This window comes from Dendrobates tinctorius, unplaced genomic scaffold, assembly GCF_039654945.1.
Source record: "Dendrobates tinctorius isolate UK_male_01 unplaced genomic scaffold, ASM3965494v1 ptg000250l, whole genome shotgun sequence".
Taxonomy (NCBI): domain Eukaryota; kingdom Metazoa; phylum Chordata; class Amphibia; order Anura; family Dendrobatidae; genus Dendrobates; species Dendrobates tinctorius.
The window spans coordinates 45548990-45567256 of record NW_027361917.1 but is presented as its reverse complement, the minus strand read 5'-3'; the positions used below and the strand labels follow the sequence as shown (position 1 = coordinate 45567256).

The 18267-nt window shown below is 43.9% G+C and overlaps 1 protein-coding gene across 2 annotated transcripts in view; it reads left to right on the top strand.

Moving 5' to 3' along the window:
- Window positions 1-18267, top strand: part of STRN (striatin) — a 171074-nt gene that overhangs the window by 78423 nt on the left and 74384 nt on the right. For both annotated transcript variants that reach the window (XM_073557662.1, XM_073557663.1), the window contains exon 7: window positions 1445-1583. In XM_073557662.1, the coding sequence (XP_073413763.1) occupies window positions 1445-1583 (139 nt within the window). The remainder of the gene's footprint in view (window positions 1-1444; window positions 1584-18267) is intronic.

The following is an 18267-nucleotide window of genomic DNA, read 5'->3' as shown; positions in this document are numbered from 1 at the left end:
TGTTTAGTCCCGTAGCAAGAACAAACGTGGAAGCAGCAATGCCATATATGAGCTGCAAGAAGGTTACGTGATTTCTTATGACCAAGGTTTTCGTCTACTAACTAGATTTATTTTCTTTTATCGTCTGTCATTAACAATTTGCCCTAATTTAAAAGGGTTGTACCACTGTGGGCATTATCCTAAGGATCCTTCAGGAGAAGTGATAAATGCCTCTTTGGGTGTTTCCTTAAATTCCTTGTCAGTAACCCAAACTTTGCGTGGAACAGCAGAGTGCATGCTCAATTTTAGGCAGACTTAGATAGGAATGAGACATATATCACTTGTCTATGGGGCTCTGGACAGACATGCACACCTCAGTGCCTTTATTTTTTGTAGGGCTGCTATGAAATAAAGCAGTCAGGTTTTCTGCCACTCCCATAGAGAATAGATACCTGATGCACATGACCGGCCACTGCTCTATTCATATTCCAGGGCTCTGTTCTCTGGATCTGTGGGGCTTCCATCCCCACCGATCAGCAAGTTATCATCTACGCTATTGATAGGTTGGTAATAACCCTTGAAGTGCTGTGGTATAGTTTCTTTCATCTCCTGATTTTAGAAAGTGGTTGACAAAGAAGCTAATTATGAAATGGTGGTCATAACCCTCAAGCTCTGTCTAGTTTAGAGCCATCCTTATCCAGAGAAAGGGAAGCCCTTATTGTCAGATACCGTATGGTATTCTTCCCCAAACCCAGCCAGCTTGTAGGTCATTCATCTACTACAACTCTTGTCACTACCTTCTGATCTTATTCACCCCCTTCATTTGCTGCTGAATACTCTGTATATAATGTAACTTTATATTGTGTTGTGTTCTCTGTGGGACTTAACCCTTAGATTTCAGAGGTTCACACTATTTTTTTTGTTTAGTCTTTGCAAGATGTATAGGCATGGCTAAAAATTGAATCTATTTAGGTACATCCACAAAAAAAATCTGTATAGAAAGCTCTAGAAATGTTACATGTTTTAATAGAGAAATGTAGGTTTGATAACAGGGCAGTTGTGCAGTTATCTGAATAATTTAGCACAAGGGTGTACAACTTTTTTTGGTCTAAGAGCCACAATATTAGATTATACTGCTCCAAGGGGCCATACTCCTTAAGAAAGTTGAATGAGCACTGAAATATCCCTTGTAGTGTGCACAAACAGCCAAGCATTTAGCATCTCTTATAAAATATATTGGAAAGAGACACTTTCCAAATATTCCAGATAGGATTCCCAAATATGAAGGGGCCAGGAATGATTGGCAATAGCACACAATAGCATTGTAGGCTTCATTTAGTCCCTAGATACTCTAGATTTAGCAGTTTACCCACGTGACTAAAATGTAGGCAAATGTTTTTTACATTGAGCGCAAAATAGTGGCCTACTTTAACGCTACTATTTTTTGTTTTCTTATTCTGTGAAGATTGTGAGAAGACGTGTTATACCAGACCCTAATGAAGATAGGGACACAGAAGAGGCTCTAAAGGAGTTTGACTTCTTAGTGTCAGATGATACCGATGGTGGTGGCGAATCTAGGAGTGCGGGTGATGGCACTGAATGGGGTAAGTTTCTGTTTATTCACTCGTGTATTATACGATGCTATAGTCCTCCCTAACTACTAAAGTTGGTTTTCCATGTTGGCAATGTACAGACTTCTCCTTTTGTTAGATTTTGAAATAAATATTTTCGGTAACCTGACCACTATTTTGCTCCAATTACAGTTTAGGAAATATCACTTGCAGTCCCATTGAATTTTCAGTGGACTACTTGGAGTCCTAAATATCCCCTTGTTTCTGATAAATGCGCTACTGAACTCCTGTTTAGTTACAGGAATAATGCCCATAAATTGTATGGTAACTTGCTGGGTATATCAATGCTGTGTATCCAGGGATATTGCATGTATGTTAGCTGATACAGAGACAATACATGTTTATTGTGCTCCATGGCAAAAGTTTTGTGTGCCTAGATGTTATTTTTATGCAGGCTTTTAGTTGCAGAGCTTTATAGATGCTGCCAACCCTCAGCCTCCACTCCATACCACTTCAACCCTCCCTTATCAGGGCACCCAATGTTTTATGTTCACATCACATTGGCCTAAAACTCCTTTACTTGATCACTTTTTAGGATGTTTATTGCTTATCATGTGACTTAATATACCATATTTTTCGGGCTATAAGACGCACCTAGGTTTTAGAGGAGGAAATTAGGAAAAAAAATTGAAGCAAAAAATGTGATCAATTCTGTACTTAATATCCCCTATCCTGGTATATATGGTCCCTTCGTTCCTACTCCTAGAATGCATGGATCCCTCATCCCTGTCCTGGTATGTATGGATCCCTCATCCCTGTCCTGGTATGCATGGATCCCTCATCCCTATCCTGGTATGCATGGATCCCTCATTCCTATCCTGGCAGGAATGATCACCCTCATCCCTATACTATTATGCATGGCCCCATCCTGGTATGCATGGCCCCATTCTATCCTGTTATGCAGGGCCCCTTCTCGTCCTAGTATGCATGGTCCCATCCCTATCCTGGTATGTAGGGCCCGCCCATCTCGTCCTAGTATGCATGACCCCATCCCTATCCTTATCCTGGTATGCAGGGCCCCTTCTCGTCCTAGTATGCATGGTCCCCTATGCTGGTATGCAGGGCCCCTTATCGTCCTTGTATGCATGGCCATATCCTTATCCTGGTATGCAGGGCCCCTTCTCGTCCTAGTATGCATAGCCCCATCCTTATCCTAGTATGCAGTGCCCCTTCTCGTCCTAGTATGCATGGTCCCATCCCTATCCTGGTATGCGGGCCCCCCCATCTCATCCTAGTATGCATGGCCCCATGCTTATCCTGGTATGCAGGATTCCTTCTCGTCCTAGTATGCATGGTCCCATCCCTATGCTGGTAAGCATGGCCCCATCCTTATCCTGGAATGCAGGGCCCCTTCTCGTCCTAGTATGCATAGCCCCATCCTTATCCTGGTATGCAGCGCCCCTTCTTGTCCTAGTATGCATGGTCCCATCCCTATCCTGGTATGCGGGCCCCCCCCCCCCCCCCATCTCATCCTAGTATGCATGGCCCCATCCCTATTCTAGTATGATTGACCCCCATCCTGATCCTGGTGTGCATGGCCCCATCCTTATAATTGGCCCCCACCCCCATCCGAGTATGCATGGCACCATCAGAAAGCATTAAAAAAAAAAAAAAATCATTACACTTACCTATGAAGCGCTCCCTCGCAGCATCCTGCTCCAGTGCCAGCAACTGTTCTATGCTTGTAAGCAGCACATGGCAGGGACATCATGCACTGCTCGCAAGCAGAGCACAGCTGCCGGAATACTCGGACTGTGCGTGCATAGAGCAATGAGTATTCATTGCTCTTCAGTAGCACGCAGTGTCAGCCACCGGCTTCCTGCTGCTGCCTGCGGTCATGTGTGCCGCTACTTAAGTGAATTGAATATTCATGAATATTCATTTATCTTAAGTAGCAGTTCTCTAGTAGCGGCACACGTGGCCGCAGGCAGCAGCAGGAAAACGGTGGCTGACACTGCGCGCTACTGAAGAGCAATGAATACTCACTGCTCTATGCGCGCACAGTCCCGGCGAGTATTCCAGCAGCTCTGCTCTGCTTGTGAGCAGCGCATGACGTCCCTGCCTTGCTCTGCTTACAAGCATAAAGTGGTTTTGCTGGCACTGGAGCAGTACACTGCAGGGGAGAATATTTCTCTTTTGCAGCGGAATCAAGAGTTAGCCACAGCTGCCGGTTCCAGCCTCCTGTGTCTCGCTGCTCTGACAATGACGTTCCCCCACCTCCCCACTAGAGCCGGTACATCTGGACTATAAGACGCATCTCCCATTTTCCACCATGGTTTTTGGCGGAAAAAAGTGCATCTTATAGTCTGAAAATACGATAATTTAGTCATGGCCTGTGACAGCTTATAATCTTTCCTACCCAACCAACAATATATGGATCCTCAGTATTTCATTCTACCACAATCTTTGCGGAATTCCAATACATCTATGGCACATTTGCATTAGCCTAGTGCCCTGTGAGGTCTTTTGTTGTATGACAAATATTCAAAAATGAGACATGTTTGTAGTACTAAACCATAGCAAATCAATGAGGAAAAGTTTTTAAAAGCCAGTACTGATGCTCTCCGTGTACATGTGTAGCATCCGTGTGCATCATCCATGTGATGCCCACTGGAATATAATGCAGAATAGAAATTACAGATGTTTGGGTGTTAGATGTGCAAAAATAGAGAGATGGTATACAGTTGTGTTCAAAAGTTTACATACCCAGGCAGAATTTCTGCTTTCTTGGCCTTTTTTCAGAGAATAAGAATAATAACACCAAAACTTTTTCTCCACTCATGGTTAGTGGTTGGGTGAAGCTATTTATTGTGAAACTACTGTGTTTTTCCCTTCACCCATGACAGCACACCTGAGAGATCCTCCAGGACAGGAACCTACTGAGATATAAGGGGCGGCACCTCTCCCCTGCTTCAGTTGGGTTCCTGTCCTAGAAGGAATCCCAGTGTCGGCGGTGCCTGTCATGGGCGAAGGGAAAAAAAAAAAAAGACTCAGGCCCGTCCCGGCGCGGGAAGAACAGGTGCCTTACCTGCAGCGCCGGCCATCGGGTGCTGGAGGCACAGTCCCCGGGGTCCTCCGGGTTTGTGTGGGCGCAGGTGGGATCCCGGTGGCTCCTGGAAGCCCCCACCGCGCCGCCCTCCCCTCACGCGCGCCCACATCTCGATCCCCGAGGCGTCTGGCAGGGGAGAGACGTGGGCGTCTTCCGGCCGCTGACGTCAGCGGCGCAGAGGTTTGTGGGTGCGCCGGCTGACGTCAGCAAAAGGCGACGGTGTCATGGCGCCGGGTGCGACGCCAGCTTTCTGGAGCGGTCGGCCGGCGGTCGCAGGGGGAGGGGAGGAGACACCCAGCAGGACGGAGGCTACATTTAAACGAGGAGCAGCGACAGGGCAGGCGGTGCAAGAATGGAGTCAGAGCAGGAGAGGTCCTTGTCTCTGCCTCCCTCACAGCCCTCCGGCCGCAAACATGGAAGCCGCTCGAGCAGCAGCCGCCCCAGCCGCAGGTCGGGAGATTCCTCAAGGTCCAGAGAGCACAGGTCACGTGCCTCCGACGCAGCCTCCTAGTCCAGTACCCTTGATTACGGGTGGTGAGTGATCTTCGTGAATGCTAGCATTTATGTTAATAGGGTTTCTCTGTTGTATGTTTGACCCCGTAGGAAAGGCCCAAAAAAGCGGGAAGTAAGAAGAATAATAGGGACTGTGCCATATGTAAAACGGCTCTAGCAAGAGACTGGCAGAAAGACCTCTGCGCCAGTTGCATTCAGTGGACCATGACGGAGGAAGCGCCTAGTTTCGCGGCTAATCTGATATCGGCCCTTAGGTCGGAAATGGAGGGTTCAGTTAAGACCCTATTGAAAAAAGGGAGGAAAGGTAGAAAGAATCCCCCTAGTTCTCCCTCAAATTTCTCTTCGGCCTCATCTCAAACAGAACAGGCGTCCTCCTCAGACAGCGACACAGGGGGTAAGCCATGTTTCCCGATAGAATAAGCGACTTGCAGGCGCTCTCAGTGAATCCACCCTATACACAAGTTTTTCAGGACAGGGTGGTATTTAGAACAGACCCTGCTTATCTGCCTAAGGTAGCATCAGATTTCCATCGCGGTCAGGAGATTATCGTCCCATCCTTCTGCGACAATCCAAAAAATTCAGGGGAGGAAAAATTCCATAGTTTGGACGTCAAGAGAGCCCTGCTAGAATACATATCTGTCACTAGCCAGTGGAGGAGGTCCCAGTCCCTATTCGTAGCTTTTCAGGGTGCCAGGAAAGGCTATGGGGTTTCAAAAGGGACTATTGCTAGATGGATTAGGGAAGCCATTAGTGTAGCCTACTCAGCTAGTGGTGTTCCGATTCCTGACGGCATTAAGGCTCATTCCACCAGAGCCGTGGCGACCTCCTGGGCTGAAAAGGCAGAGGTATCGATTTATCAAATCTGTAAGGCCGCTACCTGGGCCTCACCTTCAACCTTCTTTAAGCACTATAGATTAAATCTATCCTCCTCTGCTGACTTAACCTTTGGTAGAAGAGTGCTGCAAGCGGTGGTCCCTCCCTAAGGTGTTTCGAAGTCTCCAAAAATCTCTCAGGTGTGCTGTCATGGGTGAAGGGAAAACCACCATGGTTACTTAACGGTAGCCGGTTTTTCCGGAACCCATGACAGCACCCGTATATTCCCCCCCCTTTTTCACCGTATGGGTGTGCACGTTAGTAGGGTGCTTTTGTGTGATGTGCTGTTGGATTAACATGTACTAACTGGGAAGTCCTCTCAATGCTCTGAAACTCAACTGAAGCAGGGGAGAGGTGCCGCCCCTTATATCTCAGTAGGTTCCTGTCCTGGCAGGGCGGATCTCTTAGGTGTGCTGTCATGTGTTCCGGAAAGACCGGCTACCGGTAAGTAACCATGGCGGTTTCTATTTTTAAATTATAATGACAACCCAAAATATCCAATATTGAGGCCAGGAAACTTTGTTCTGCTGTAGCCAATGACAGGTAGACTTGGCCTTGTGTTTTAGATCGTTGTCATGTTGGAACATCCAACTACGTCCCAAGCGCAGCTTCTGGGCTGATGATTGCAAATTTGCCTCCAGTATTTGCTGATAACGTGCTGCATTCATCTTTCTTTCAACTTTAACTAAGTTTCCTGTGCCTTTGTAGCTCACACATCCCCAAAACATCAGCGATCCACCTCCATGCTTTACAGTAGGAATGATGTTCCTTTCATCATAACCCTTGTTGACTTATTTCCAAATGTAACATTTATAGTTGTGGCTAAAAAGATCAATTTTGGTCTCCTCACTCCAAATTACCTTGTTTCAGAAGTTTTGAGGCTTGTCCCTGTGCTGTTTTGCATATTATAAGCGAGATACTTTGTGGCATTTGCACAGTAATTGCTTCTGGCGACTCGACTATACAGCCCATTTTTCTTCAAGTGCCTCCCTTTTGTGCATCGTGAAACAGCCACACTGCAAGTTTTTATAGAGCACAGTATTTCAGCTGATGATTGGGGGTTTTTCTTTGCATCACAAACAATTTTCCTGCCAGTTGTGGACAAAATTTTCGTTGATCTACCCAACCATAGTTTTGTTTTTACAGAGCCCCTGTTTTTCCATTTGTTAATCACAGGTTTAATTCTGCTGACTGGCATTATCAATTCCTTGGATATCTTTCTGTATCCTTTTTCCTGATTTATGCAGTTCAACTACCTTTTCCCGCAGATCTGTTGACCATTCTTTTGCTTTCCCCATGACTCACAATCCAGAAACCTCAGTGGCTCGATGAAAGATGCAAAGGTCTGTCTGGATCCAAGAAACTCAATCAGCTTTTATGCACACACACACTGATTACAAGCAAACAGGTCACAGGTGAGGATGTTACCTTTAGTATCCATTCAAACCCATTTGTGTCAACTTCTGTGCATGTTATATATTCCCACAACAAGGGCCTTAGAAAACATGGCGCTTCCCACCAAATGTGTAAACCAAACAGACTAAGGAAGCATGTTGCCATAAAATACGCATTGCTTTATTAAGTACATACAAGACACACATACATGATAAAAGGAGATGTGTATACCAGTGGGTGTCACAGATACATAGCATCCAAAAATGGAAAATAGAGGGCTCAACACAATACTATACCGCCAAAGGAGGAATACAATATGATCATCATGTGGGCGCTGTATTATAATTTACTGTAGTTATGCGCCCAAATGTATCATATGCTACTATAATTGTATACGTGGAAAATCCTGAGTGTAAACATCATCCTGACGGTAAGTCAGGGGGCATAATACAAACAAGTTTACCCCCAATGAATTTGTATGGTAACAGTCCCTCATAAAGGAGTATACATGACCTGCGACACCGCAATCCCCGACGCGCGTTTCGCCTTAGCTTCGTCCTGGGAGGTGAATGATTATGGATCTAAGGTGCATGAGGGCATATATAGGGATGTAATTACCGGAAACTTTCTTACAACTGAAAGTAACATGGCGCCTGGCGTGTGACGTCATCGTGGCGCGCGCCTCCCGGCCCCACAGCCACTCCCCATTGCACACGTCACGATGTGGAGACAGATGGTTGGGGCCTGAGAGAACGCGCGACCATGGCAACCCACCACGCTGCAAGATGGCACTGAGGACATACAGGCCACTCCCCCGCCCGACGTGTCAGGACGGAGAAGCGGCCCGCACATCGAACAGACGCCTCTATACAGAGTGTGCACAGTGCTCCAAGTAACACAAAGTGAAATGATGTAAAAAAACCTTATAAAAAGGATTCAATGTCATATTGCAATTATGCAGATAAATTGAAAAAGTGTTTTGAAAATATTTTCTATTGGTCTCTGCCATATAATACTAAGAGATGAAGTTATAAGTGTATGCTGCATATTATAGTATAGTGCACAGCAATGTACCCAAAATTTAATATAATATTTTAGCCTTAAAGAAAAGGGACATATAACACTTCCCACCAAATATATAAATATATCAAATATATTGAAGGCAATATGCAAAAAGCACAGTACCATCTTCCAATTGCACATATCGTTCATAAATTCCAATGCAGCACACCTCAAAGAAATGATGTTATAAATATATATACCATACCACTTGATGCAGTTACACAAATATACAGAGTAACGTATCAAAAATTCAAAATCATCTCTATATTATAAATAACCAATGCATAATATAAAGAGAATTGTTATATACATAAAATATCCTAATCGTTCCACAACAAAATGTGAAGGATCATAGTGTGAGAGTTATCCAATAAATGGCACACAAAAATGTACAGATTAATTCCTAAAATAAATGTATCATACATCTTGTGGCCTACAACATCACACTGATTAATTGGTGGATATGTCTTTTTTCAGTGTGAAAACTTAAAGTTAATCAGATTTTCCTTGAATATGGGCCACACATTTTTCGAATATTCTCCAAATGATGATAATATGACAAATCCACCAACACGTTGCTGGAAGACGACATCCCAACCCAGTGTTCACAATGCACCTCATGCCCATCACATCGAAAATACGAAGAAGTGGATACACTAGAATAAAAACTGAAAAATAAAATAAATTAAAAACATGTAATCCATCACCATAGCTGAAGCATCCTACAGAAAGGGGGCAAAGCTCAAGACCTCATTAAGTCCTTTAGGTTGGACTGTACCTAATTTATATATCCATTCGACTTCTTTCTGAGCTAGTCTCTTCTTCCAGTTGCCACCACGATGGTCAATATGGACCCTATCTATTCCACAAACTTTGAGTAGTTTGGGATCACTCTCATGGCACAACTTAAAGTGTCTCGGGATTGGTTTAAGCATCATGTCATCCTCTATCTTAGAGGCATTCTTAATGTCCCTGTGATGTTCTCTTACTCTGATTCTCAGAGGTCTAGAGGTCATACCAACATAAATCCTTTCACATGGACATACGGCATAATATATTACACCATTAGTGTTACAAGTATTATGTTGTGTGATGTTATACGTGGTGCCACCATCACTGGATACAAAAGAGGATGCTTTTTTCATGTTGGGGCATGCAATGCATTCTCTGCAAGGAAAAAATCCCCATTTAGGGCCTTTGGAACCAAATGCTTTCTCAGGTTTCGGGCCCTCATAATAGCTATGCACTAATTTATCTCGCAGATTGCTTGACCTCTTGTATGTAATAGAGGGATGTTTAGGAATATATTTTTCCAGAGTCCTGTCTGTCATAAGAATAGGCCAATATTTGTTCAAGGCCTGCTTCATCTCATACCACTTGTCATTGTACGGAGAGATAAATCTTACTTTTTGTGTCAATGTGGATCTGTGTTTAGGAACAAGTAGGTCCACCCGTTTAGCCCGATTTGCTCTCCTCATTCCCCTGAGGATACTACGTTTGGAGTAGCCTCTAGATGCAAATCTTAATGTCAAGACCTCTGCTTGTCTTAGATATGCTTCCTCACTAGAGCAGATACGTTTTGCCCGGAGGAATTGACCAGTTGGAATTCCTTCCACCAATGATTTTGGATGTGAGGATGTAGCGTGTAAAATTGAATTTACCGCAGTTTCCTTCCGGAACATATCCGTGTGTAAAAAGCCATCAGGTCCTTTAAAGATTTTAACATCCAAGAAATCTATATCAGACTGACTGTACTTGCAGGTAAGCCTGACATTGATGGAATTATGGTTCAATATCTTGAGGAAACTGAGAAGGTCCTGCTCTGTTCCCTGCCATATCATGAGAATATCATCAATATAGCGGGCCCAGAACAGGACCTTCTCAATGAAGGCAACGGGCCGGGTAAAGAAGATGTCTCTTTCCCACATGCCCAAAAATAAATTTGCATATGAGGGGGCAAAGGCCGCCCCCATAGCAGTCCTTTGTTTTTGCAAATAAATGGATTCCTTGAACATAAAATAATTATGCTCAAGGGCAAATCTCAATAGTGTCACTAATAAATGAACAAATCTCTCATCATGATCAGACATCATGAGATAGGTCTGAGTAGTCCGTACACCATCCAAATGTTGGATAGAAGTGTAAAGGGACTCCACATCAAAACTAACTAGCCACATGTCATCCTCAATAGGGATGCCCTCAATTTTTCTGAGGACATCACTCGTGTCTTTTACATATGATGGGAGATCATGGACCAGGGGTTTCATGTAGAAGTCTAGATATTTGGACACAATCTCACAAAGACTCCCGTTTCCAGACACAATTGGTCGTCCTGGCGGGGTGGTACTATTCTTATGGATTTTTGGTATGAAATATATACATGCTACTTTGGGGAACTCAGGTACCAGGTTGTCCCTGAGTTCCTGATTAATCAATCCATCAAGGAAGGCACGATCTAAGATTGCCTTAATTTCTTGCTGGTAGGCTGACGTGGGATTATAAGTCATTTTTTGATAGCATTGGCTATCCCTCAACTGTCTGAATGCCTCCCTCTCATATGCTGCCACAGGCCATAACACCACATTTCCCCCTTTGTCCGCGGGTTTGATCAACACTTCTTTAAGTTTACTAAGTTCCTTGAGCGCTTCTCTATGAGCAAAAGAAAGATTGCCATGTGAGACGCGTCTCGAAATTTTTTCAAACTCATCAGTGACCAGACGGACAAAGATTTCAACATTCGAATATAAATTCAAAGAGGGGAACTTTTTTGGCACCGGCGGTCTAAACTTACCCGTATTAGTGGTTCTCTCATTTTCATCACTGAGTTCCTCCAAGATAGCAATAGCCTCAATTTCTTTAGGACTCCATACTCCACCATCATTGCCCTTATCATGTAATTTTTTAAGTATTAATTTTCGTGCAAACAAATGGAGATCCTTTACCGCTGTAAAACAGTTAAATGGAGCTGTCGGTGAAAAAGAAAGGCCTAAACTCAGGACTTCCATCTGTGATTGTGTTAGCTGCAGATCTGAAAGGTCTGATTAACTTTAAGTTTTCACACTGAAAAAAGACATATCCACCAATTAATCAGTGTGATGTTGTAGGCCACAAGATGTATGATACATTTATTTTAGGAATTAATCTGTACATTTTTGTGTGCCATTTATTGGATAACTCTCACACTATGATCCTTCACATTTTGTTGTGGAACGATTAGGATATTTTATGTATATAACAATTCTCTTTATATTATGCATTGGTTATTTATATTTATAATATAGAGATGATTTTGAATTTTTGATACGTTACTCTGTATATTTGTGTAACTGCATCAAGTGGTATGGTATATATATTTATAACATCATTTCTTTGAGGTGTGCTGTACTGGAATTTATGAACGATATGTGCAATTGGAAGATGGTACTGTGCTTTTTGCATATTGCCTTCAATATATTTGATATATTTATATATTTGGTGGGAAGTGTTATATGTCCCTTTTCTTTAAGGCTAAAATATTATATTAAATTTTGGGTACATTGCTGTGCACTATACTATAATATGCAGCATACACTTATAACTTCATCTCTTAGTATTATATGGCAGAGACCAATAGAAAATATTTTCAAAACACTTTTTCAATTTATCTGCATAATTGCAATATGACATTGAATCCTTTTTATAAGGTTTTTTACATCATTTCACTTTGTGTTACTTGGAGCACTGTGCACACTCTGTATAGAGGCGTCTGTTTGATGTGCGGGCCGCTTCTCCGTCCTGACACGTCGGGCGGGGGAGTGGCCTGTATGTCCTCAGCGCCATCTTGCAGCGTGGTGGGTTGCCATGGTCGCGCGTTCTCTCAGGCCCCAACCATCTGTCTTCACATCGTGACGTGTGCGATGGGGAGTGGCTGTGGGGCCGGGAGGCGCGCGCCACGATGACGTCACACGCCGGGCGCCATGTTACTTTCAGTTGTAAGAAAGTTTCCGGTAATTACATCCCTATATATGCCCTCATGCACCTTAGATCCATAATCATTCACCTCCCAGGACGAAGCTAAGGCGAAACGCGCGTCGGGGATTGCGGTGTCGCAGGTCATGTATACTCCTTTATGAGGGACTGTTGCCATACAACTTCATTGGGGGTAAACTTGTTTGTATTATGCCCCCTGACTTACCGTCAGGATGATGTTTACACTCAGGATTTTCCACGTATACAATTATAGTAGCATATGATACATTTGGGCGCATAACTACAGTAAATTATAATACAGCGCCCACATGATGATCATATTGTATTCCTCCTTTGGCGGTATAGTATTGTGTTGAGCCCTCTATTTTCCATTTTTGGATGCTATGTATCTGTGACACCCACTGGTATACACATCTCCTTTTATCATGTATGTGTGTCTTGTATGTACTTAATAAAGCAATGCGTATTTTATGGCAACATGCTTCCTTAGTCTGTTTGGTTTACATATTCTGTGCATGTTATCAGGCCAAAATCACCAGGGTATGTAAACTTTTGATCAGTGTCATTTGGATGTTTTGGGTTGTCATTATGATTTAAAAAGAGAAAACAGAGTAGTTTGACAATATTTTGCTTTACCCAACCACTAACCATGTGTGGAGAAAACGTTTTGGTGTTATCATTCATATTCTCTGAATAAAGGCCAAGAAAGCAGAAATTCTGCCGGAGTATGTAAACTTTTGAGCACACCTGTAGATGGATAGAAAGCTATCAATCCATAAATTAGTACCGTGCGTGTATAGTTTACTATAATTATATTTAGCAAAAGAATGATGTGGGGTCCTCCCTTATCTTTCAGAACAACAAGGTAAAGCAGACAGCTGCGGGCTGATATTATCAGGCTGGGAAGGTCCGTGGTTATTGGGCCATTCCCAGCCTTAAAAAATACCAGCTCACAGCTTCCTCAGAAGTGGGCCATTACTTTATATGCTCCAATTCTGGCGGTTTGCCCGGCTCTCCCAATTGCCCTGGTGCCATGGTAATTGGAGTAATATTGATGAATGCTGTGATTTGTCAAAAATCACAGCTGGCATCAAACCCTGGGGTTAGTAATTTAGAGGTGTCTATCAGACACCCCCATTACTAACCTGGTAATACAAAATTACGCACAAAGAAACCCACTTTATTGGAAGAAGGACTCCCCCCACAATATCCCTCGTTCACAAATAAAAAAAAAATCTTATGCAGATCTGCAGTAATTGACCAGATCCGAAGTCATTCAGACATGGATACATGAAAAACATAAAAGGACAGAAATAAACACACTACAGTCCCTCGTTCACCAGTTTAGCACCCAAAGTGTTCTCACAAAACTGCGATGTAGTCTATGTTCCTCGAATTTGGCTCCAGCGAGTGTGAGCAGCAGTAAATTGACTGCTTTTGACAGGCGCTGGGTACTGACGACGACAACAACGATCATCGTCATCACCGCGTCTTCCAGAGCGCAGCGAGAATTGGTGGCTCTGATGAGGGTTGTAGTCAGTACCTGGCGTTTGTGAATAGCTGTCACTTTATTGCTATTCACGATTCCTGGATCCTATTTTGGGGATTTTGGACTACATCTGAGCTTCGTGGGAACATTTTGGGTAATAAATTGGTTGAACGATGTACTGTCTATTGTGTTTTTGTTTTTCAGGTATCAATTTTTGGACTACTTCGGATTTGGTGGATTACTGCAGACCTGCATGGGATTTTTTTTTAAAATAAATTGGTGAACAAGGAATAGTGTGGGGAAGTCTTTATTCAAATAAAGTGTTTTGTTTTTATTACCTCTGAGTAATAGGGGGTGTCTGACACCTCTCCATTCTGAATCCCTGGACCTGATGGCAGCTGTGATGTTTCACAAATCACAGCTGTCATCAACTCCAACTACCATTACACTGATTGCATAATAGATGTGCAAAATATGGGGCAGCTGTGAGCTGATATCTTTAGGCTGGGAAGGACCTTCCTAAGGACCTTCCCAGTCTGATATCAGCCCTCAGCTGCCTGCTTTATTTTGGCTGGTTATGAAAAATAGTTGGGACCCCATGTTGTTTTTTTAATTTATTAGTTTAATACAAATACAGTAAACTACCTGCGCACGGCACTAAAATATCGAGCAGATATCTTTCGGTCTACGCCCTATCTATCGCTATCTTTGCACACCTAAACATCTATAATTTCTATTCTGCATTCTATTCCAGTACTTGTCACACTGATGGCACAGATGTTACTCTTTGTCATCCGTGTGCACGTGTGTGGGACGTATTGATGTCTATGCTGCCAGAAAAAAAACAGGCACGCCCATGGGAGGGGGGGGGGGGGGGCACATGGACTGTGTGAACACACAGACATGTACGCAGCCCCATAGATTATTGTAGCGCTATTGCCGGCGCCTCTGCATGGCATCCCCTTCTTTCTCCATGCAGGAACGCTTGCTTACTGTCCCAGCCCATCGGCATGGTCCCTGTCGTACTTACTGGTTGTGTGCACACGCAGGTGCTCTCAGCGGCACGCTCGCGTCTCTGCTCTTAAATGGGGGCAACGTGCACATATTGCCAAATGCTCAGCCTGTTGCTGAGAGGCATTTAGCATAATGTGTACACCTACAAGATGACTCCCAGCCAATAGCTGGGAGGCATCTTGTATAAAAGACTCCCTCTCCCATGCATCGAGTTGTCACCAAGCAACAAATTGAATTATTAGGCTAGCGTCCTGAACCCCAATCCCTGGTCCCTGTGTGGCCACAGCCTAAACGTAGTCCCCTGGTCCTCATGTGACCAGTCCTGTATCTAAAGTCCTCTGGTCCTGAAGTGGCCAAAACTGTTCTCTAAGTCCCCTGGTCTCGGAGTGGCCAGTCCTGTTACCGAAGTTCACTGATCCTGGTGCGGCCAGCTCCTTAACATTGTCCCCTGGTCCTAGAGTGGCCATCTTCTGAATCCGAAGTCCACTTATCCTGGTGTGGCCAGTCGTATTCCTGAAGTCCCCTGGTCCCAAGGCTGCCAGTGCCTGAATATTGTACCTGAGCCGTGTACGGTCCGTCCTTGTTCCAATATCCTAGACCGATGTGTCTGAATTTTTCCCTAGCCCAGTCTACCATCATCGTACATGACCCCTGGGGTCAGCAGCTGCAGTTTCGGTTTCTGCCCAGTAATGGTACTTGGTGGTGGCTACCTGCAGTCCAATCTGTCTCCACCATCAGGAGATCCAGTGAACACCAGGTAGCTGCTTGACTATGCCCCTTCTTGGGCAGGTCTTGCCCTGTGGCCCAATGGGTCCACAAATCCACATGTGCCACCGTCGGGTGTAACAATTATCATGGATCTGCCTGTGTGTCTCCAGTACGTGTGAAAACTGTCACCATACGAACTGGAAACACTGTGTAGGGGGCCTAAGGCTCTGTGTTTCTACACTGAACCAGTGCCTTCCTCAAACTACAATGTTAACATATGCACAGCGTTCACAACTGCCCAGTGTTGTCCTCTGTTGGCTCATTACGACATCAGATGAGATTAGCTTTTGTACAGATTACAGGAGGGAAGACCTGACTTAGGCTATCTTCAGACTAGCGTTTTGGCCCGCAGCGCATGGCCGCCGCTAAGCCCTTTTGACAGTGCGCCGAACGCACCATGTTGCATTTTGGTGCGCTCGGAGCACTGTCAAAAGGGCGCAGCACACTCAAAATCCTACTAGCGCATGGTCTGTGCACCCTATGCTAAAGATAGGGCGTGCAGATCGCATGCAGCGATGTGCAACACTAGGAGGAGATGACTGGAGGGGGCGCGGCAGGGGGCGGGGGTTAGCGGCGGCCGTGCGCTGCGGGCCAAAACGCAAGTCTGAAGCTAGCCTTAAGGTGCTTTCACATTGCGTCTTGTACACGCTCTCTGTGGCCCTGTCAAGGCATACATCCGAACGTGATTTGGACGCATTTGTCAATCCAGCCGTAGACTGTAATTGTGCCGACAGAGCCAGCGTGCTCTCTGCCATGCATCTTTTTCGTGCCTGTACACCTACAGGAAGTGGACACCCAGATGCGTCCTACTATATCGAAGTCACTGCCTCCAGAAGACGTACGCTCTCGAAAATGTGCGCTCTGCCATTATTATAGCCTATAGCCCCGTCGGCACGTATGTCTGAGTCCAGCTTTGCTGGCGTGATTGGCCATATGCCCTGATGCGGCCACAGTGTGTACTAGACGCAATGTAAAAGCACCCTCATTTCCAGCTTCTCTCTATTGTCGATCAATAGCTGGTAGGTATGACATATTGGTGTTATATGCCAGAAGGACACTAGGCATATGCCATGTTAAAGAGGACCCAAGTATATGTTTAGCGTAATTGCCAAGAACTTTCCTGACAGATGCTGAACATGTGACCGAAATTAGATATGAAGAGGAGTAAAATTAGGAGTTCAGCAAATCTTGTTATTCATATGAAGAGCCACCTTCTCTGCATGCATTATTAATAGATGAGAAGTATTCATTGTGACAGCAGTCATTGAGGGCACTCGGTATGGCATTTAGCTTTGGTATTGGAGCTGTAGAAACATCAGTCTAGTGCAAGCTCACTCGACATAGTGAATTTTTAAAGATGGCTATAGACTGACTTACAATATTTATAAACAAAACAACGGAGTGTAGATCCAATAAGAATGAAGCCAAAATAGAAAAGTAGTCAAACTTTATTCAAATAGAAAAACATCACCTCACAAAAATTTCATAAAAAACATACAAGACAGGTTAAATACAGGGGAAAGAGCAAGCAAATGTAGATGTAAATATCGGGTCTTAGAAAAATATAAAAAGGTGGGTACGTGGTAACAATGACTACATCTAGAACATGGATCACACTCACACTGCAGCATAAAGTGCAAAAATCGTAGACTAATATAGTAAACAGTTCAGAGAAATCCTCTAATTCAATAGAAAATATTCCCAATTGCAACAGCTGCCAAAACTGCTACATTAAAGGTGAGTATCTATAAATATTATCAAATCAAGTATCAGGCACCACACTTACGCATAGTCCCTCACTAAGATACCCGGAACACGCAGCCCCAACGCTTCCTTTAATGTAGCAGTTTTGGCAGCTGTTGCAATTGGGAATATTTTCTATTGATGCTCATTCTCATTCACTGGACCGATATTCTTCACAACTTCCCCATAAACATATGCACACTCATTTGGGCCGATCTTGCTTGTGTTCTGGATGTGGAAGGGAAAGTCTCTTCCAGAAACCACTGTCAGTGGCTGTGAGAATGAAGGATTGTGTATGTTAAAATTATTTCCCCAGACTGAATGTTGGCCAAAAAACTTGTATATCAAAGTATGCTGGTTCAGGTATGGCCAACCTAACACCCTGTGTGGAAACTGGAAGAATTTAACCCTCAGGTAAAGATGATTACTGCATTGTAACTGCTTCACTTTCCAAATAATAACCATACAGAATTCCCTGAAAATATTAAAGGGTTGTAGAGGCATAGACGTGAATAAAATAAAAATATTTTATTTAAAAGATAACATAATTTAAACATAGGGATTAACAAAGGGTATCCCGATACATCAATAGAAGAAACCGGGGGCTTAGCAGCAATGAAATAATTGATATTTGAAATCAAACATGTCTTAAATACGATTTGAAAGTAAAGTGCTGTGCTGCAGGTGAAATTATAAAGACATATGCTCATAACGTTAAGCTAAATCCTGCAGCGCCATCAGGTATTAACAAACATCAACTGAAACTAAAGTGCCCAGTGCTA